Source organism: Tigriopus californicus, chromosome 4 (genome assembly GCF_007210705.1).
Source record: "Tigriopus californicus strain San Diego chromosome 4, Tcal_SD_v2.1, whole genome shotgun sequence".
NCBI lineage: Eukaryota > Metazoa > Arthropoda > Copepoda > Harpacticoida > Harpacticidae > Tigriopus > Tigriopus californicus.
Genome location: NC_081443.1, coordinates 9549733 through 9570323, shown reverse-complemented (window position 1 = coordinate 9570323; position 20591 = coordinate 9549733). Strand labels below are relative to the sequence as shown.

The 20591-nt window shown below is 42.9% G+C and overlaps 3 protein-coding genes across 4 annotated transcripts; 1 reads left to right on the top strand and 2 right to left on the bottom strand.

Moving 5' to 3' along the window:
* Positions 1–567: 567 nt before the first annotated feature.
* LOC131879766 (PDZ and LIM domain protein 1-like) lies at positions 568–8057 on the bottom strand. Its single transcript, XM_059226178.1, has 4 exons — positions 7819–8057; positions 4965–5125; positions 1049–1217; positions 568–968 (listed from the first exon to the last, which is right to left on the bottom strand). The coding sequence occupies exons 1-4, from the start codon at positions 7912–7914 to the stop codon at positions 816–818; spliced, it is 579 nt and encodes a 192-aa protein (XP_059082161.1). The 5' UTR covers positions 7915–8057; the 3' UTR covers positions 568–815.
* Positions 6011–8220, top strand: LOC131879762 (uncharacterized). The gene has a single exon (XM_059226171.1). The coding sequence runs from the start codon at positions 6188–6190 to the stop codon at positions 7736–7738; it is 1551 nt and encodes a 516-aa protein (XP_059082154.1). The 5' UTR covers positions 6011–6187; the 3' UTR covers positions 7739–8220.
* Positions 8221–9928: 1708 nt separating this feature from the next.
* On the bottom strand, positions 9929–18381 carry LOC131879763 (regulator of G-protein signaling 7-like). Of its 2 annotated transcripts, XM_059226173.1 has the most exons (3): positions 18160–18381; positions 16642–17922; positions 9929–11015 (listed from the first exon to the last, which is right to left on the bottom strand). In XM_059226173.1, the coding sequence occupies exons 2-3, from the start codon at positions 17409–17411 to the stop codon at positions 10322–10324; spliced, it is 1464 nt and encodes a 487-aa protein (XP_059082156.1). In that variant the 5' UTR covers positions 17412–17922; positions 18160–18381; the 3' UTR covers positions 9929–10321. The 2 variants fall into 2 exon arrangements, with proteins under 2 accessions (XP_059082156.1, XP_059082155.1); XM_059226172.1 differs by lacking the exon at positions 18160–18381 and having other exon boundaries at positions 16642–18102.
* Positions 18382–20591: the final 2210 nt, after the last annotated feature.

Here is a 20591-nt window from a genome sequence, read left to right as displayed (position 1 = left end):
ATTGGCAAACACTCCCCTAGAGAGAATAATTAATTCAAATTGTATCAGATTTACTGTGTAGAAACATTTAAAAGTATTTCTAGAAACGTGTTTAATAGCCACAAATGATCGCGAATATCGAATCACTTAGCTCGAATTTTCAACAGGTTTCTTCTATGACACTAAATAAATGACTTTTGTTAAAGTTTGCTCAAAAGGAAACTGTTGCCTCCTATCTTTTGGGTAGACATGAAATTAGGTAACATTTCGTTGCTTGAGGGACTATTTGTTCTTTAGGTAAGATAAAAGCAAATTTACCATAGGTATAGGTTTTGAATTCTTTCACAATTAATTTTTCAAAGCACACAAAATGCTGGGAATTTTACCACTTGTAGGACTTAAAATATTTCCAGGAAGAGTTGGTTGTGGAAATGCTTAAATTATTTAGCAATATTATCTTGATAAAGCCTGGCATCTTAGGGCATAGTCTTTCGTTTCTACGTTTTGGTGTCCGCACCTAGACGAAGCAGAGGGCGCTACTTCCGCCCAATGAAAAGGTCTATGAGTCTAAAGGAGCAAAACAACAAACATCTTGATAATCTTTAATAATCTCCGCAAATCGTGTTCATGTGCTTGTATTGGAACATTTAGAGTCAATTTGTCAATTAAGGTCAAAAATAACATGTTATACAGTAACGTTGTCAAGACTTACATTAACATCGCCCTGCCCTGCTTAAAGACTGCTTTGAAGAATGAATGGACGGAACTCAATAAATTTTCAAGAAATGACATGGATTAATCATTGTATATGTAATATAACCTCTCCGTTTCTGTAATTAGTGGGCTCCCAAGATGAGCTTTCCATGAGCTTTGTTCTCATGGAGGATCTCTTGGTCTGCAGCCATTTGCCAGTTTCCTTTGTCGCCCATCTCCTTGATCACTTGCTCGGAATAGCAATTGATGGGATTGTCGTACTGATGACATTCAATCTAAAGAGACAAGTCAACCAATCAATGCATGAGTCCCCAGAAACAAATACACAAATGGAATAAAGATTAACGACACGCACCTTAGGCTTGCCCACTGTAGTAAACATCTCGTCCCTTGATCCTGGAACACCTTCTTGCATCGCACTCAAAACGTAATTGATGCCCGTGTCAGGATCGCACTCCTGATTTTGCTTGGCCAATTTGCCAGATGGCCAGATCTCCTCGAAATTTGGGACAATATGATCGCCCCTGGAAAAGTTCGCTTTTATAATTAAAAAACCATTATTTTGGATATGCACGAGTAGGTGGGATCAAGGTTGCACTTGACAATAAGTGAGGCTGAACGGAATGGGAGGTTTGATTACAAAATGGGCGCTGGATTTTATTGATCAAACTTTATTTGCTCAGTTTGCCAGGAAAAAATCAATAGGGTGTTCTTTTGCTAGGAAACTCCAAGTATGTCAAAAATGACGACGTAAAAACTACTACTTTGAGAATTTTGGCCAACTATGACGTATCAAATGCCAAATGAAAGCTTTTCATATTGTTATTTGATTATAATTTGTGAGATGTGACATTTCAAAAAGGCAAAAATCAATCAAAAAGGCCAATCTCAGAACGCTCCACATTGGTGTGAGTAGCTAACCACAAAAGGGGGATTTTTTGTTCCAAAGTGCTCCAATTTTTGTTCACATTCCAGTATTTCATTCAACTTCATATTGAAAGTCCATCATTGCATGGAAGTAGAACTCTTCAAGGAGCCTCTAAATCCGACTCCCAATAAGATTTTCCGTTGATTTCACAACGCCCTCGAAAACTGTTCCAATGTTCCACATCCACTCTTAAGTGAAAGCTCGGAGCTTGACATATACGTAGAATTAATGTTGTTCACTTGAATATTTCAAGCACGTCACCATGACATGCGTCCAAAAATAGCACACACACACTCCAGGAACTGTGTGTGCGCATGTAAGTATTTTAAATAGTCGTAGCTTTGTGGAACACGCCAATTGTGCATTCAAGTTGCCGCCACAAGACCACAGCAGTGAGAAACAGCCTCTTGGAAGTCAACATCGCAAGTCGTTCCACTTGGAAACCCTACAACCAGAAAGCCCTTTGCATGTTCCAGAGTGAAACAACCATGATTGATATCCTATTCGGGATTCTATCGAACCATGTTGAGTCAGCCTTGGATGGTTGACAGTGAAGGTGCGAGTGGTGCCATCTGTGGATCACTTTCTCATCCGATTATTCGTCTTCCAGACAATTTTGAAATGCACTTGTTGTTTAGATCAAAATTCTGGTAGCGGGCTCATTCTCATAAAAAAAAGCTGTCTTATTTGTCAACGGAGACATTTACGAGCTACATGGCAAATGCAAATAATCCATTGAATTAGCTAAACAAATCAGCAATATTTAAGATCAATGCTCTCATGGTGCTTTTGAATAGGTTTTGGGGTGGGTATGAACCCTTAACTGCATTTCCTCAATGACAAAAAAGGATCGGCTTGTTGTTTAGAGAATCGTGATCTATTGCTACTGCACTTAGCTGAAATTCAATATGCCCTCAATTGGAAATTCTGGACAAAAGTGCAACACTCTATGTATGTACTCGTATGAGCGTCCTGGCTGTCTGGTGTCTGGAATTACTCGGGTCCGTGAAATAACTTAAAATGTACTTGTCAGCAACTCGATGTTGGATTGGCACCAACGTTCATGGCTTTCGATATTTTCGTTGCCAACCGTCATCTGAGATCTGGCAAAGGATTGCCATTGGCTTGCTAGACTTGACACTCACTCATTGGATTCTAATTGTTGGCATATTGAGCGCTGATTTCACTTGAATGAGAACGAAAAGAGTTTGAACTATTTCGTCTATTGATTGGTAAGGACTTGACAAATTGTCTTGTTTTGCCTCACAAAATTGTTTTTTGAGATTTTCCTCAGCCATTGTACACAATTTATGTACTTCGAAGAATGCATAAAACTGAGAGTGAGGGCAACAAAAGCGAGATTGGCTTCGATGGAAATCAATCATTCAGGTCGTTTTTGTTCTGAAAACACAAATAGCTCTTGCAATCCATTTTGCAAAAAGTGTATCAAAACTACATTATTTCTCCCCTTAGTTCAATGACAAGCAAACCAATGGCGTTAACTATTGGGTCACATTCAATATCTATGAATTGAAACAATTTGATTTCCATCCACCTTTAATCTCTTTCTCTACTTAAAGCCAACATGTGAAGTCAAAGAGCGCTAGAGAGATGTAGTCCTGGGTGACCCCATTTACCTCAAATATTAGTGCTAGGGGCGAGTCCGGACTCGAGTCCGGACTAGTCAAAAAGAATTATTGTTGTTTTTTTACTTTAATTTCGCAAGACGAGTCTTTTTGCTTGACCTGACTCTACGAAAAGACTCGGCGAGTCCGGCAAAAAAAAAAACAAAAAAATACAGAGGACTCGTACGAGTTCGACTTTTGCCGGACTCGCCCCAGGACTACTAGATATGTTGATTTATATGGAGTGTTCATTGGTGCAAGTTCGAATTAGAATTCAAGCTCATATCGAGCCATCCAAGCGTGTGCCTCAAGTACTTTCATTTACTGATTGGAAGTTAAGAATGCGTTTGAAAAGGTCGTAGATGGGCGATGAGAAGGTTATTAAAGCTACGAAGGTCGTCATCGATATGATGAAAAATGCGCCTAGTTTACCAGGATGCTACAATGTTGAACTGAATGAATATTGTTCGAGAACTCCAGACTTATTTCTAGCTTAACTACATGGTATTGCATCCTTTACCAAAGGATCACCTCTCAACCATGTATGAACCAAGAACCTGCTCTTGGTCATAACGACTCTGAGGCAGTTTTTGGAATAAGAAAAAACGATAAGAAATGTACATCTCTTCAATTGAAGACAGGTCATTTTTATATCATTCACTGGTAGAGTGGTTTGTTTCAAATTTATGTTGTTAAAGCCTTAGGTAATGCACCAAGGGGTGGCGGCAAATTCAAATTTTATGATGTGATTACTACATAACTTTGGTAAGATTTCCTGACGACCTTAAGCGTGGGTTTTGGCTCAAAATTGGACAAGCAAAGTTCATACCTGCAATAGGATCTATTGATCTGATGAACTGCAAGTCTTAAATAAAAATAATAGTTCAAGGGATAAAAAACGTTTGCTTCCGTTCACAATCCACATCTGTAGAAGTCTATGAATAAACCAACCCAATTGTAATTTCTGTGTTAATTAAAAGTTCACCTTTTCAATATCATTCATATCCAACAAAGTTACCTAATGCCAACCGCATCCAATTTTCTAATGTCTTAGTCCAATTTTCGACCTCATGTTGAGATTAACTACGGCAAATATGGGACTCCCAAGTTGCATTAGATTAAAGCCAGGCTCCAGCCGACACGAAATATATAAATCAAATAAAAAACAGAGCATCTATGTTGAAGTGAAATTAAAATGATTTCATCTATTTTTGGATTTTACATTGTTTACCCTTGTTAGAGCGCCTTGCAGATCTATTTCCAGTGAAGTTAAAAATTGAACTGCATATGGTTAAAGTAAATCCACATTGGACGGATAATATTAGAAAAACTTCAAAATAAAAAGTGCAAAAAAAACAAAATTGCCCACCAATTAGATCCTGTGATAAAACACTTTATAAGGTAGAAAGAATGTGGAAAATACATGGTGCAAATGCTATTCAATTGGAACCACTTGGGACGCAACATCCAATGTAGTATCTGAAGTCATTCAGCAAGACAAAAACCAATTGATCCTCCGGATTTCCTACTCCCCAATAAAGGTTTTGGATATTATATTGGTATTTTAGAGGCATTTGGGAACAGCTCCAAGTCTGTGGTCAAGAAGTGGAACAAGGCATGGCTTCTCGTGATAAGATGGAACGTCGACCAAAGTATTTGGTACTCCATCGTATAAACAAAAGATGGATGGGCCTCCCATGCGTAACAGATATACGAACCTCTCAATGTCGAGATTAAGCGAGTTCCCCGCATTTCTTATGAGCTGCACCACTTGGTGATGGGTCATTTCCAGAACTTTTTGCCCCTGGACACTGACGAGGAAGTCTCGAACTTTTAGGCCTGCATCAGTAGCTGCAGATCCGACCACAATCTTCTCAATCTGGAAAAGTTGGGGCATGCAAACAATCATATTGGGACCAAAGTGGGTGGTACTGGATGGAGTGCTTAAGCTTGTTTGCCTAGATACATTAACTTTGTCATCAAGGGAGTTATCTAGTACATGTGAACGAACACTCTCTAAGCACTCTCTGGATATGGATTGGGTGGAACATCCCTCATGTCCCCAGGTTAGCTTCTAGCTTTATTTGAGCTATTACTTAAGATCGCTTGTATATCAATTAAGCGATAAGAGATATGAGAGTAGCTTCCTAGCTTCACAGGGAGGGCATAGCCTTGAAACCAAAAGGTTCGATAACGTGGTGCTTCTATCTCTCCCATGGAATTCTTGAACGTAAAAACTTGACCTTGAGCGATGCATGAGTTCGTTTGATTTTCATCACCATGTCAACGAGAACCTGTTTTAATTGTTTCATACTGACGTCATGAAATAGCTTGTCTAATAAAGTACTTGTAAGGACAGCGGGTTACCTTCGTAGAACAATACAGTGACCGTGTAATCCTCGTTTGTGTACTATACCTAAGTAGCTTGCGGCGCATTGTGTTCCATTTCCTGCCTTCAAACTTTGCCATTATTCCTCGCGGAAAGAGTTCGTCCTGAAGCCGAAACGAGGCTCATGAATTAGCATAGCAAGTGGTTTGCTTGTCTTTACCACAGCAATGCATTTCAACCTCCTTCTTCCCCACTACATTTCTCAGATTCCTCCTTTGATTCAGGGAACAACGGAACAACGAGCTGTCATTATAATGCAGAGGCTCTTCGTATTTGTACGTAAGACGCATTGTGCTCAAGGATGAATCACTGATATCCAGATTGTACTCCTCCTCCTCCTCCTCCTCCTCCTCCTCCTCCTTGTCTGAGTAACGTACCCTTTCAGGGCTAACGTGTTCTTGAGTTTCTTCTCGCACTACTTAGACAATTGTGAACAAATGGATCTGATGAAATCTCAAAGTCCAACTCAGCTTATCTAAGGATTCGCTTACGACGTTTGCTCTTCACTTGGAGTGGATGTCAGTTAGAAATGCACAGTAACAGTGAGTCAACATGACGACCTCCTGCTCCTCCTCTTCCTCCTCCTCCAGCAACAACACCACCACTTCGCCTCCATTGCCTTATGTTATCCAAGGCTTCGTCCAACCAGGATTTGAGCCAGTTCGAGAGGCCTTCGAGGAGAATTTCCGAGTAGGTCGAGACAGTAAGGCTGCCTTGGTCGTGTACTGGAAAGACAAAAAGGTCATCGATCTCTGGGGGGTGGATGGACCGGAACGAACGAATGAAGCGGGAAGAGCGTATGATTCGAATGCTTTGACCGTCTCATTCAGCACGTCCAAGACGATCACTGCGATCTGCTTGGGAATGCTCGTGGACAAAGGATTCATCAGGTACGAGGATCGGATTGTTGACCATTGGCCCGAGTTTTCCCAAACTGTTGCCGAGGCGTCCCAAAGTGCATCGAAGGATGTCGAAAAAGAAACGGCCACCGTTGCCGATCTATTACGCCATGACCTTGGACTGACAAATCCGAAGCAAGTGTTCCAGACGTCAGATTTCCGAGTGGAGAACATACGCCAGAATCGCGTGGGACAAGTGTTTGAATCTGAGGCCCTCACCTACCCCGATGCCAATTCCCGGGGTGACGGGGCTCTCCGAGAATACCATGGCATGACCTATGGCTTGATCGTGAGTGAGCTGATTCGGCGGGTGGACCCATTGAAACGCACCATTGGCCAGTTTATTCATGACGAGCTGTTTGTCCAATTGGGCCTGGATATTCATTGCGGTTCCAAGGATGAACAAGTCCGGGCCAATACTTGGGACCTGGAGGTGCCTAATCCATTCAAGGTGATAGGGATGGCTTGGACACCCTCGTTCCTCTATGAGAGAGCCCGCCAAGTGCCCTCCATCCTTGAGTTGTTGAAGTTCAGCAAGAATGCCATGGTTGGCTATACCGCCTTGATGAAGAAGGTAGACCGATTGAGGCTACGAGACTTTCAGTTCTTCTTTGGCATGTTGTGGAGGAACAGGTTTTGCCAAGACGAACACGGAGAAGGCTTTCCCAATGTCAGTTTGAGCCTTGTCAACCACCAAGAGTTTCGAGAAGTTGAGTTCTCGAGCATTAATGTGCTGGCTTCGGCTCAAGGTCTGGGCAAATTGGCTGCTTTCATGGCCAACCACGGTTCCTTGGGTTCGGAGCAGATTCTTCGGCGGTCCACGTGGAACAAAATGCATGGTCAAACTCGAATAAAGTCGGACATTTTCTTTGGCGGAGTGCGAACCGAATTCAGTCAAGGAGGCATGAATCACTTCCGATTCTACCAAGACGACGAGGTTTTAGAAGAGCAATTCAAAATGGGTCGCTCTGGATTTTGGGGCTGGATCGGTTTGGGAGGATCCACGTTCCAATGGCACCCCAAGCACAACATTGGATTTGCTTTTTGCCCAACCAAAGTCGCTTGGTACGACTTGTTCAATGAGAAAGCTGGATCTCTACAGGAAATCATCGTCGAGTGTGTTCGGAGCCTCGAGGCCAAATCAAATAGAAGAGCTAACAAATCCTCGAAAAAATCGGCCGGTTCCAAACGGAATCTCGCTTAAACTCGTCAGATTGCTTGCCATACTTGTGTTCTACAACTATCGAAAAAACATGACAATCACAATAACAATGATATACGTACCTTCAAACTCAACCCTTCATCCTTGCCACCGATGAGTCGGAATCCGAATGGTTCGTTACTCTGTTTGGTGAGAACAAACTGATGGATTTCTTTCATTGCGTCTGATTTCTTGGAACTTCCTCTTCAGTCTCGAACTCTTTTCAAACTGATTTTGAACGAAACCAGACCGATGCATGGGGATGAGCGAAATACACCTGACAATCAGGCAGACGAGCAGGGCGAGAAAGCTTCTTCCCAACTTATTCTTCGACTCATTCCCCTGTCAAATGACATTCCAACACTGCTTATGCAACTCTTGAGAACCGAACAGAAAAGGACATAATTTCTGCGCAGTACAAGATGCACAGCCAGTTTTAATCAGTTTGATGCCATGGCGTTGCATTAAAATTCCAAGAAGCTTCACGATAAGATCGCTTAACAAGATCCGACTCTTGAGCCATGTCCCTAAATCAACGCCGACCACAGACAGACAGACAGACCTAGAGCATGTGTACCCGAGTAGATTAAGGGCCAAGGGTTGTTGCGTATTCCCCCTTTTTCGACTCACTTCAGACGCATGTGGAACCGTCAAGAGGCTTTTCCAACGTGGCCGTGTGCCAGATTGGTGGTTGGTGTTGGTGGTTAGTGCTTAGCTATGAGGTAATGGCAGGATCGAGCGAGTGAAAGAGAGAGACACACAGAGAGATCTCGACACACGACTCGTTTTGTATGCATTAGCTAAGGAACTTACGTAGTGTATGGATACTTTGTACAATGTTGAGCTTTCGTTTCCGACGGATAGACAGGCAGACAGATCCCTCTGCCTACTGTACGTACTCGTCCGTTCGTTCGTTTGTTCGTATATGGTGGCTCTCCGTGTCTGACTCTCTAGCTCTACATCTGATCAACTGTTTGAGCAAGATAAGCCAAGCAGGTCCAAGGGAGTATTACCAAGCATTAAATCCACTCTCTTATGTAAACTCAACTCACTTTGGTGACTCTTACTTATGGACAATCGGGTTGACTCTGGGCGCACCTAACTCTCCATGAGACTGGAGAGAGTTTACTCCACTAAAAAGAGTTCGGTCCGTTCCTACCCATGTCTAGGAATGTGTGTGTGTGTATGTAGATCCATCAAAGTGATCCCGGAATTGACGTGTGGGAGGTGGAACAAAATTGAAGGTGGGACGGAGTTGTAAAATAAATATATTCTCTTGTCTCAACATATCAAAAAAAGTTGAACACAAATCATGAATGAGACTGGGGTGAGTGTGTCGTTGGCGTCAAAAAAGATAATAATATCCTGATTGAGTGGGTGGGTCTCTTTGAAAGTTTGGCCTTTCTACAGGTTCTTTTAGCTCCTGAATTTTTACAGGATTCGCCCTTCGTCAACAATCATCATCATCATCATCATCGTCATCATCATCCTCTTCGTCAAGGCTGGCCGTCCTAATTTGGCCTTGAAAGTTTCTGAGGTTGCTCGAGAAACAAATGGAACAAGTCCGAAAGAAATACTGAAGCTCTAAAAGGAGAGAAGAGGCAGGAAAATGCTATGGAATGCCTTTCTCGAGGTCGTATTTTTAGCGAGCATTTCACGGTTAAAAAAAAGATACCAAAAAGAAGAGAAATGATCCCGCGGGGACTTGAGTGCGAGTGATAAATCAAACTTGAAGCAAGGCCACAAGGATTGTTAATGAAAACCCCGAGATTAGGAAGATGAATAAGTAGGTGGGTCGATCCGTAGGTTCACCAGAGAGAATTGACTAGTAGAGGATGATATTGACGATGACATGGCTGGATGGGCTGTGATTTGGCTGGCAAAAGATAAAGTGAAGATCATCGATCGGTCGGTCGATTGAACGATACAACGAATGTCTTCTTCAGTGTACAGAGACAAAGACACAGAAAGCATTGAACGTTGGAATGATTGGAATCATATCGGTTGGGTTCGTGTGCGTAGTATGTACTTACGTTTAGTGTCACAGTTCAGCCAAGGGTCTTGACGATCCAAAGATCTTGGGCATCAGCATGAAACAGGGAAGAGGGGGGAGNATCATCATCATCATCATCATCGTCATCATCATCCTCTTCGTCAAGGCTGGCCGTCCTAATTTGGCCTTGAAAGTTTATATTGGTTTTCGTCGGGCACATCAAAAGAGGAGCTTGCCATTGGATCTGGGAGAGACAGACATTGGCGGCCTGGAACCTACCAGATCAAATCGGGTCTAAAAGCAAGGTAATCTCATCAGTCTGTAAGTATTTAATTTGTGTCTGATATTCAAGCTGAGATGCGCCTTGTGAATTGTGGCTCCCAAATAGCGAATCTCAGCAGCATTCATGACGTTGTTTGTGCACAATCGACACATCGACATCGAGGGCGGGCAGCCACTTGGCATGGGAAAGTGGTGGGCTGTCAATTGGCATTGGTCGAAGTGTACCCACCCATGACCGGCAACCCTTGACACAGTCCCTCCCAAGAGGGTGAATTCACATGGACACAAAATACACACACGCACTCTCTTCCTTATGAGCCTGAGTTCGTTATGGCCAGTTTGGCTCCGGAAAGCTTGGCGAGGGCGAAATTCCTCGTACATTTCTTCTTGGCTCCTTCCAAGAAGTCCTTATAATGCGAGGAACGAAGATATCTGGAGTAACTATCACTGGTCATCAAATAGTAGAGATGCGCTGCCGCATCGTCAAACGTCCATCGATCCGGCTCGTTCATGTTATTGTCCGTCACTTTATGAGTTTTGGAATCCACGTTGACCAGCATCTCGGCCCCGGGACCGAGGAACTGCTTCCAGATTCGTTGACACTCTTCGGCCACATCCTTTTGGGCCAGTTTCTTCATTTTCCACACGGCCTCCACGAAGAGGAGGTTCTCGGTGGCGTACTCCTTTTCGAGAAAGGCCTTGAAATGGTCGTGACCCACGGGGTCCTTCAGCATCTCCCAGCAACTGAAGGCCCATCTTCGAATGCGCCTTTCGGCCACTTGTTCACGGGAGCACTTTTCGAACATTTCCCAATATTCGGTCGAGTCCGAGATCCACGGATTACTCGGCTCAGTGGCCACCAGGAAGGCGTCGTACTCACGGTGAAGGTTGAAGTACTCCACATAGGTCTCTGCACATTTCGATACCCGTATCGTGCACTTGTCTACTCGAGATCGGAGGTTGGAGGCCTCTGCGAGAAGTTGCCGCCTGAGCGCAGCCAAATCCCTGCAAAACAAGATCGATGCTCTTTTTTATTGAACAATCGGGGTAACATAAAGCGGGCTAACATGCTTTAACATACACTGGCCAAAGCACACCTGCATTGCACAACCCTGCACCATTTCCAATGTAATGTACTACCACGGACTTCTAGAGATATGGACTGCAAACGGAAGCAAAAATATCATATCTCCTAAACCGCTCATCTTATTCCAAATAAGCACTTCATACGACCTCAAAATCTTGTTGAATACATGAACTCAGCCAAGTTTGAGCTTAAACCTATGCTTAGGGAACTCAGGAGACATGTTCAAAGTTATGTAGTAATACTACTTGAAATTTGAATTTTCGGCCTGCTCTTGGTCAGCTACATAAGCTTTTGAAAACATAACTTTGAAACGATCGACTTTGCATGTAAATGATATAAAATTGACCTACCGTTAATTGAAGAGATCTACGTTTCTTATTTTTTTACTTTAGAGTCAGAGTGGCTATGACCAAGAGCAGGCCGATTTGCCGGGAAGCTCGTTCGCAGTCCATATTTCGAGAAGTCCGTGGAACTACATACAGAGAGTACCGCAGAGCACAACGAACAATGAGACAAGTAAGTCACTTTATCTTTCAATTAGCGATGCTCGAGCCATGGATTTTTGTCAAGGAAATATTTTGATCAATTGTAAGACTTAATATTCGCATCTCCAAATCTCCAAAGACATCGTTAAACCTTGACACGGATAAGTGGAGAAATTGTCATGATTTCGTTGGGAGCGTATTGAGATGACTGTTTATTTCTGACTAGATTGGGTTTATATAGGGGTGACTAGAATGATAGGTGCGAGCATGAGCATGTAATCACACCAGAAATGGACTAACAAGGGACGCAAAAAATTACTGTCTCCTAAGCTATATATTGAAGAATACAAAGACTCCATACGCTTTTGACGATAAGACTTCTGACCCAACTACTTCACATGTATCTTTTAAAGATATGACAAACGCATTTTTCCAACTTTTTCGCATTTTTCGTAAAAGAAAAATATCTCGGCCAAAAAATCACCTTTTTAGGTCTACATGTTCATCACTAAAACGGCTTTAATAGCCGTGAACTCCACTGCAGTATGATATTAACGCGGTTTGTACTCCATAACTTTGGGAAAGCATTCCTTGAAAAGACGTAAATGAATTTTATCTCGCTCAAACTCCACAAAGCATGGGACTGGGTTCAAAGTGTCATTGCAGTTTCTTTATGTCTTATGCAATCCCAATGTGATTAGAGCGATACTCAACTCTTGCGGCGAAATCTAATAGAAAATCCCTTGGGATATCTCTTCCTCGCTTTCAAAATCTAGCTGAGACTAGAAATAGTCTGAATTCTGCATTCTGAAGGATTTGAAAGCTCAACAGATTCATCGCAGGTTTCCTGTCGTCAAAGATCAAATTTACTGCTTCAATATAGGTCCTAAAATGAATGTCAGATAGTACTAAAATTGCGTATTTTTTTCTCCCAGAATGTGCTTTCCCCTCGGTGGAATCCTCAATCTTGCTTTTAAGAAGCTTATTTATGGTGCTTTTATTGTCCGTCAATCCTTTATTTTGACCAAAGGCCCAATTACGAAACTTCTTAATTTCCTGTTTCAACTGGTGTCAAATGGTGAGGAATGTCAAAGGTGAAATGACATGTGGAAACCCAATTATTCTGAAGAACAAAGCTTACTTTTGGCAATCAAGGTCGATTAAGCAAGCCATTAAGGAAAGTCTTCAATCTGTCGTCAAATCTCATTGTACAATTTCTGGTGCGAAACCAAGACAACATACGAGATATCCAGTTTTTTGAAAGATCATTGGTCACTTCAACTTCAGAGGCTACTTTCTTAATTAGTTTGGGAGAAGGTTTTCACAAATAGATTACGTAATATGTGATGTTCTCCGAACATTTAAATAACAGGGTGTATCAAAAGAAATGTACCATCCGAGTAGTCATTTTGCATTTGCTATGATAAGAACTAATGTAATTGCTCAATCTTTTCTCATTTTCCGGTCGTAACATCTTTCAGTCTACCTAAACATCGAGTCAACCAGATGCACGTGTGAATTTTCGACCATTTATTTTCCAATTCCTTTTCAAGTGGTCCAAAATTTCTAACAAGAAACTTGTGGACCTCCTCCTTCATGAATGCCAATTGAATTTCACGTCGTGAAAATCTCCAAGGCTTGCCCAGGCCATAACTGGTTGTTCCAAAAGCTTGTTCGATCTCATTTGAAAAGCTTTTGCCCTCCAATGAGCAAAATGAGCGTTTTCAATGTGTTTTGACCTGTTTTCTTTTAATTTAAAAGAGCTGGTCCTGAATTTTATCAGTTTAAAAGCTATCACGACGGCTTATCTGTTCTCTATAATCACCTTTGTTTCATTTCTTACAACATTGACTAATTCAGCATGACAAGACATCTGGAAATTGGAAGTGGCCCATTATTTTCGCGACACCCTATAAGTCAAAGTGAATCCAAATGAAACGCATTGTGTTGGTAACCCTTGACCGTTGTGAGGGTGCTCATTAATTAGTGTAATGGTCTTCGTGAGGCCATAAAACATGCTCTTAATCTTTGACGAGCCCAAACTTTGGCACGCGAGACTGTTTCTCGTTTTACGTAGAAGAAGGAGCACTTAATCGAGGTATGAGAACAAACATCTTTGATAAAGCAAAGGACTCAATGATTGCTCCTTAACATTTTGTTCACCCTGAAAGATACCCGGAAATTGTTTACGAATTGTTAGACAAGAACATGTGTTTTGAATGCTTGCACTCTTTGCCTCTTGCTTTACTCTCTAAAATGTTATTTAAAATTTGAAATATCTTCCGTAACTCAATACTCTTCGATTCGTCAAAGATATCAAAGGACAAACTAACGTGCTTAGTCTATGTATTTGAAAGTTCAACCATGCATTCTAAAAAATCCCCATTTAATTTCACCCTTCTAAAGTTGCACAGCGTGTTTCTTGCAAGTTCTTGAACGGATTCTTGGTTTGGCACAGTCGTAATATTTTCTGGAATTAGCATATCTACAAGATTAGCCAAGAGCTTTTGAGCCTTCCAGGTTTTGCTCGGAAGGGAATGGTTTAAAGTTGTGTAACCAAGAATGCTTTGCTTTCTGAGATTGACAGGTCCCAAAGAAATATTTCTTATATTCTGAAGCGAAATGTGAAATGCAACTTTTTCGTGAATTATTTGAATCGCAGGAAGATCGTTGACCTAAATGAATTATATGGACCATCCAGTCGAAGTGTGTTGATGGGAAAATCAAACCCAAAAAACAATGGCAACAAATCAAAAATACCACAAAAATTTAATGTTTTTATTTTTTTTTCAATTGCCCAACGTGGCGACCAACTTTCAGCAGATTTTTTAAAAAGTTACGCAAGTCCGGTAATGATTTAGGAAAATGTTGACGTTGTTAATTAACACTTTGACGCCCACCTTTGGTTTCTACCGGACTATTAATCCCAGGCGCAAATATTTTTTAGAGATCTAAATGGCACTGCTATAATCTTCGGGAACGGATATGTCCGATTTCATTTTTAGCTCTAAAAACGTCATCTGTTGCAGACCCTCTACATCTTAATTGATAACAGCATGCTCGCTTATTGCTCACTGTTTTCTAATCACTCTTTAAAGTTGACAGCTTTGGGTCGGCTTTAAAGTAAAGTACAAGTCAATCTCAAAGCACATCAACAATCATTCAAACAAATCAATCCCGACAGGTAACAAATTTTTTCACAATAAACTGTCTTGAGCAACAAAACTTTTTACCTAAGCAAGAGCCCTCCCTTCAATTGTAAATATCTTGATTAGTAACATTGATTCATAACACAGGACACAGTACACCCATATTCACTACAAAGCATGAAGCAAGAATCCAGACTCGAGTTCATTTTGCTGAAGGCTTTATCTAATGAGTTTGTCAGTCCATATCTTCTCATGCTCCTCATCTTGGAGGGTGATGTGTGAGCAACTTGAAAGGATCGAAAAGCGAAGAGGACGAATCTCGCTCAAGATAGCAATTGGGACGGCCTTTTCGACACATACCGTGTACGGCAGAGTGAAAAGCAATTCATCTTCCCCTCGTTTATCATGCATGAAATCGGGAGAACTTTCGCCAAAAGACCGTCTTATTTGGTTGGGGACCCCTTGTGTGACCAGACCTGCCATTTTCGGCCAAACCACATATTTTTGTTGTGAGCTGTTAGATCTTGGAATGCGATAATTGATCAATAACAATGTGGTCTTCGTGATGAAAATTGTTCGATAAAAAGAAGGATTTTTTGTTCAATAATGGCTATAAAGGAATCCATTTTTCAAGGGCCACTTTCTAAGATTTGATGATTATTCATTGTATATAATAAAGTCCATCTGAAAATGTTTCGGACAGTCACTGAAGAATAAGAAAACTAATTCCATGACTCTTGTATGGACGTAGGAATCGAACACATTGTATATTTAGGGCACAGATTTCTATCGTCGGTAACGATATCATCACAGGTTCATGTACGGTTGACCGTTAATGTAGGTTGCATGTACGAAAAAAACAATTGTAATCAATCTAAAACGCGAAAATGATAAAATGAGTATGAAGACATAGAGCTGGAGAGTCATAAGGTTAACTAAAAAAACGAAGAAAATAAGGTGGAAGCGTGATGCCGCAAATTTGATACGTCTAGGGTGCAAAAAGGGGTTTCTCTTAAAAGTATACTTTTGGAAGCTTGTTGCATCATTCATGATATTTGCCATTTACAGATCTGGACGTCATGATCCAAGACTATTTTAAATAAGAACTTGCGAGTCAAGGGGTTAGCAGGAATAAGTTTTTATTTTTAGACAAAGAGTGGATAAGGGCTGTTTTAACTCCCATTTTAGCCACGTGAGACTTTTGCAAAAGCAAACATTTGCAACTTAAGAGCTGGGAGAGGAAACAAAGAAAAAGATTTCGAGAACAAAGAACAGAGAAAGAACGGAAGGAGAAGAGAAGCACGGATACCTGGTTTTAAATATTTATCGCCTCCTCGTTCTGCCAAGAGGCTATCAAAATGCCCCTAATTTAAGGCCAGATTGAAAAAAGACACTGACTCGTGAACGTTGTTCCATTTTATGGGGCACATAAGAAATGATATATCTCCAACTAACTGAGTACACACTGCCAACGTTCTTATCAAATTTCACGAGGCAGGCCATCTGAGGGTGTAAAGTCCTTGCCAAGCATTGTGTGTGCGTGAAGCATTGCTATTGAATTTCGTCTCCGGCGAGGCGTGAAACCCTTTTTTATTGGTGTGACGTTCCCCTTTTTCGAGAAGCTCAAATCATTGACGTCAACTGGGCCTTGTCGAGTTGATGACAAAAGGGGAGCAGCCACATGTTTCAGCCGCGGTCATTTATCGATTAACTGTTTTTAGCTCTACAAATCTTGAATACTGGCAATCATGTGCATATGTATACTTGTACATATGTTTGGTCGTCCGTGCATTTGCGGCCTTTAGTAGGTGCGAGGCAAGAGCACTTTCTTTTGCGGCCGCCACAAACCTCCATAGAACACAGACAGCCCTGTCCATTTTGGACGGACTCAATCTAGAACCACGACCTACCTGAGGTTGTCCGTTCGGTTATTGGTGCTGTATTGGTTCATACGGCACACTTTCTTGATATCCAACTCTGTGGTGTTCACACATCCTGGAGGAGGTCGATATACGTCCCAGAATGCCCGCTCCTGGGTATCGAGGATCTTCCGTTCCTGTTTGTCCCGCTTTTTGTCCACTTTGGACTGGGCCTCGGCCTGCATGAATATGTATTCCCACTTCCGACTGAACATCTTTTGTAGACGGGCCAGGTTTTCGGCCTCATAGTCGGCCAATTCTAACCTGGCTTTGTTCTGCATGGTCCTTTTGCACAGATACACGGCGTAGTCGGTGTTTTCAGGTGCCCAACTCTTTGAAGGCCAATAGTAGGGAGTTTGGAAGCGATAGTACGTGTTGTCATTCTTAACTGCCAACACGTGGTCGTCGATGGGGAAGAAGTAGCCGTAGGCCGCCATGCGGTTGGCCAGAATAAGGGCCTCGCCCGTGTCAGTAAGGTCAAGGTTGTTCAGGAGCCATTGGACTAGGTCCTGGCCGGTGAACACACTCGGGATTTTGCTCATGAAACTTTTGACGGTCCGGATCGGCACGCCCGTCTCCTCTTTCTGCATTCGCTCGATAATGTTCTCCATCTTGAGGTACACCAACAGATTGGGGTTGTCATCGAGCGATACATGAAGAGCTTTGGTGGTGGAGAGCTCGCTGCAGGAATGGGACGTGTTCAAGCCATACGGATTCGGAAAGGCATGAGAGGCGTGGTGTAAAGCGGGAGTGGTGGTCATCCTAATCTCATGAGGTATCAGAGAATGCGCTAGGAAGGGGAGGAGAATAATCTTGGTATGCTCTGAAGACCAATCAAAACCCAGAGTTCCTGGCTTTGTTCCTGGAACAATTTACTTCACCCGATCCTCAGGGTTGGAGTGATTAGCGCGCCTCCAACCTTCTTCTTCAACACCACCATCACTCACTGTTAGACGGAAAATCTGGCCCAAGGTTGGTGTGCTCAAGAATATGGCTGATGATGGGGTGTGCGAGACTCACTGGATCCAGAACGCGACCACTCACACACGGGAACACTGACTGGGATCAGTCCAAGGGTAGAAGCATCATCATCCGCTGACATCTTGAGAGGCTCTTGTGGAATCGAGTGATTTTCACCTGCCTCTCATTTTTCGAGATCACTTTAATCCAATGATGTATGGAACGAAAGATACAAACACTCACACACTCACATTTACTCCGAGCGAGCGAGGGGGCGGGAGACGAGGGAGACACAGACTGAAAACATAAAGTCTGAGGCCAAATATTAGAGCACAAGAGAACGAACGAGAGAACGAGAGAGAGACGGGCAGAGAACGAGAGAGACGATCCGCGGAGAGGTGGAGAATAGGAAGAAGACGAAGAAGACACGGAGAAGGAACGAGCCGGAGAACGAGAGAGAGAGAGAGAGAGAGAGAGAGGGACAGAAAATGGAAAGGCTGTTTGTGTGACTTTCAACTGACTTTGATTGTGAACTACTACACCACAGACCTTCTTTTACGGACTCCCAAGACTTGCCCACCGCTGGCTGTCTGTCAGAGAGAGCGAGAACCCCAAAGTATCTCACACACTACGTACACACGTATGAAGTACGAAGGGTCGTCGCACCACGAGTGGGTCCTCGGGCACTCATAGTGGCATATCGTCTTCCACACCAAGACTGGTACAGTAGACCAACTTCGAGTCAACACTAAACACATGAAAGAAGAGAGAGAGAGAGAGGGAAGGGAAGAAAAGCCGAGGGTAGTTCCTCAATCCTCTCCTCCTTCTCCTTCACGTTGTTCGCAACCTCGTTCGTTCAAGACGGTAGAACACGCCTCTTTCTCCGTCCAGCCGAGTTTTGCTCCCGAGTGTTGTTCCCCTTGCCAGGTTCACCATTTCACCACAAGGCCGCTCAACTCACTTACATGCAGTACGGTGGAGCGGACAAGGGACAAGGGGGGGGGACAAGGGGGGACAAAGATGAGCAAGCCCGATCCGCGTTTCGCGTGATGGACTTTGATGTACCATCTGGATGGATCGTGGATTGTGCCCAACTCGTACTCGAAAGTGCATCGAACAGACCTCAACTCGCCAAGGCAGGAAGGGGACGAAGAGAAATCCTTGTTGCCCGTCCCTCGGTTATCGAGTTAGTTGGTCTGGACGGGACAAGGCCAGCTGAAAGGGCATGAAGCAATACGATGAATGGTCCATGGCGAAATGGTCCACAAGAGTGTTCCCTTGCCCTCGCTCTCTCTCTCTCTCTCTTTCTCGCTCGCTCACACACACACACATGTTGGTACTACAAGAAGCAGTATGGTTGGCGCTCCGGTTAAACCTTCTTCAATTTTCACATGGGATCTTTTCCTTCCTATGTGCAGCAACAGAGCCGGAAGAAAGCCATGTTCCACGAACCAAGACCAGGCAAGAACATGAGGACACTCTCTGGGATAACGGGACGAACGCTAAAGATGAAGAGGGGAGAGAGGGCGATGCTTCTGGCACAAGGAACAGAGGCATTTCTCGTCGATGTTGTTCCTCCCTAGGTGGGAAATTATGGAAGACCATCCAATGATGTGGGCTCGGGAGCAGCACATCCACATGGATAACATTTTATGAGCAGGCTTGTTTGCATGTTCTTCTCTAAGGAGTTCACCCGCGGATGGATGTACTCTTTGCACTTGAGTGGACCAATGATAGTTGCGTTGAGGACACTATTGCATAAGTCCCTCTCCGTGACTCAACCCCTGACATAGGGGCTTCGTAGTTTATTGTGGTATACTTTTATGGAGCGTCGTTGGAAACCACAAATGTACATTGCAATGGTTTGACTGACTGAGAGCATGGTTCATTTTGATCCTAATCTTCCCACATTCACTAATTCTTTATGAGCATATTCAATCAGTCAGTCAGTCAGCCATGTGTTTGGTAGTGATACTCAAGCTCCCGGACGGATCTATATGATCCTCTTAACTTTCTATCATTGTCAATTGCTTCAAGCAAATTCTCGACTCCGTCATGGATTCCCATGCGTCGACTTCAGTAACCAATCCGAAAACAGGAAGCAGGTTGAGGTCCAGATGTTCACAAGTCCCAGGCATTCATTGTTGAACATCATGCTACCAGAAGTGCTTTGATTAGTCGTTACGCGTCAGACGTGGGAACACCCTGATGTTGGCTGATGTTCCATTCTATTCATCAAAATGGGTGTTTCCTGCTCCATTGTGAAGCTGCCATAACAAGTACGTTCTATCTGTATGTAAATATATACGGGTACACCCTAATCATGGGTATCGACCTTGGCTAAAAAGACAAGAGCTACCTTCTCTTATTGAGAGTTATATTCAATACATCAAGAGGGCACGTTCATATCGAATGTCCCTTGCATACTACGAGTGCATACAGCACATAAGAGCAGTCTATGCTTTCGTCAGGAATCTCCCAGGGTTCCCGACGGAGCTCGCTAAAACAACATCATAACGTGTAAACATGTAAATGCATTCCCTCGAGACTTCAGTGTGATCAATCCATTTGAGGTGCACACCGAAAATCTCCTTCGGTGTTACAATTTGGATCACGGTTGCACCAGATACCCTGACTATTGTTCTGAATACACCAGATCCTAACAAATTGTACATGCCTAATACTTGCTGGGTTGTATGTCGCATACATCGACGAAATGCACAAGCAATCTTGTTCAGAGAACGGAAGTCAACCTAGTGTAAAGGGAACTCGAGCCCCGACCAATGTGCAAGAAGTGGGAAAACTAAGCCACAGAGGAAGATCAAGTGGGTGGAACAGATTCAATCACAAATGAAGAGTAATGTCTGACATAAGTCTGCAAGCGTATATTTTCTTCTTGCTGGGGTATGTAGATCCACTTGACCCGTTTACACCACCGAATGTATTTCCCTGATTTGCTGGAAAGAAATGGAAATTCATGG

Excerpts from the sequence above, each read along its gene's own strand:
- LOC131879762 (XM_059226171.1), top strand. The coding sequence starts at position 6,188 with ATGACGACCTCCTGCTCCTCCTCTTCCTCCTCCTCCAGCAACAACACC.
- LOC131879763 (XM_059226173.1), bottom strand. The coding sequence starts at position 17,411 with ATGACCACCACTCCCGCTTTACACCACGCCTCTCATGCCTTTCCGAAT. Across the intron at positions 11,016-16,641 it reads AACCGAACGGACAACCTCAG|GGATTTGGCTGCGCTCAGGC; the intron begins GTAGGTCGTGGT and ends CTTGTTTTGCAG.
- LOC131879766 (XM_059226178.1), bottom strand. The coding sequence starts at position 7,914 with ATGAAAGAAATCCATCAGTTTGTTCTCACCAAACAGAGTAACGAACCA. Across the intron at positions 1,218-4,964 it reads CTTAATCTCGACATTGAGAG|GGGCGATCATATTGTCCCAA; the intron begins GTTCGTATATCT and ends GAACTTTTCCAG. Across the intron at positions 969-1,048 it reads CTACAGTGGGCAAGCCTAAG|ATTGAATGTCATCAGTACGA; the intron begins GTGCGTGTCGTT and ends TTGTCTCTTTAG.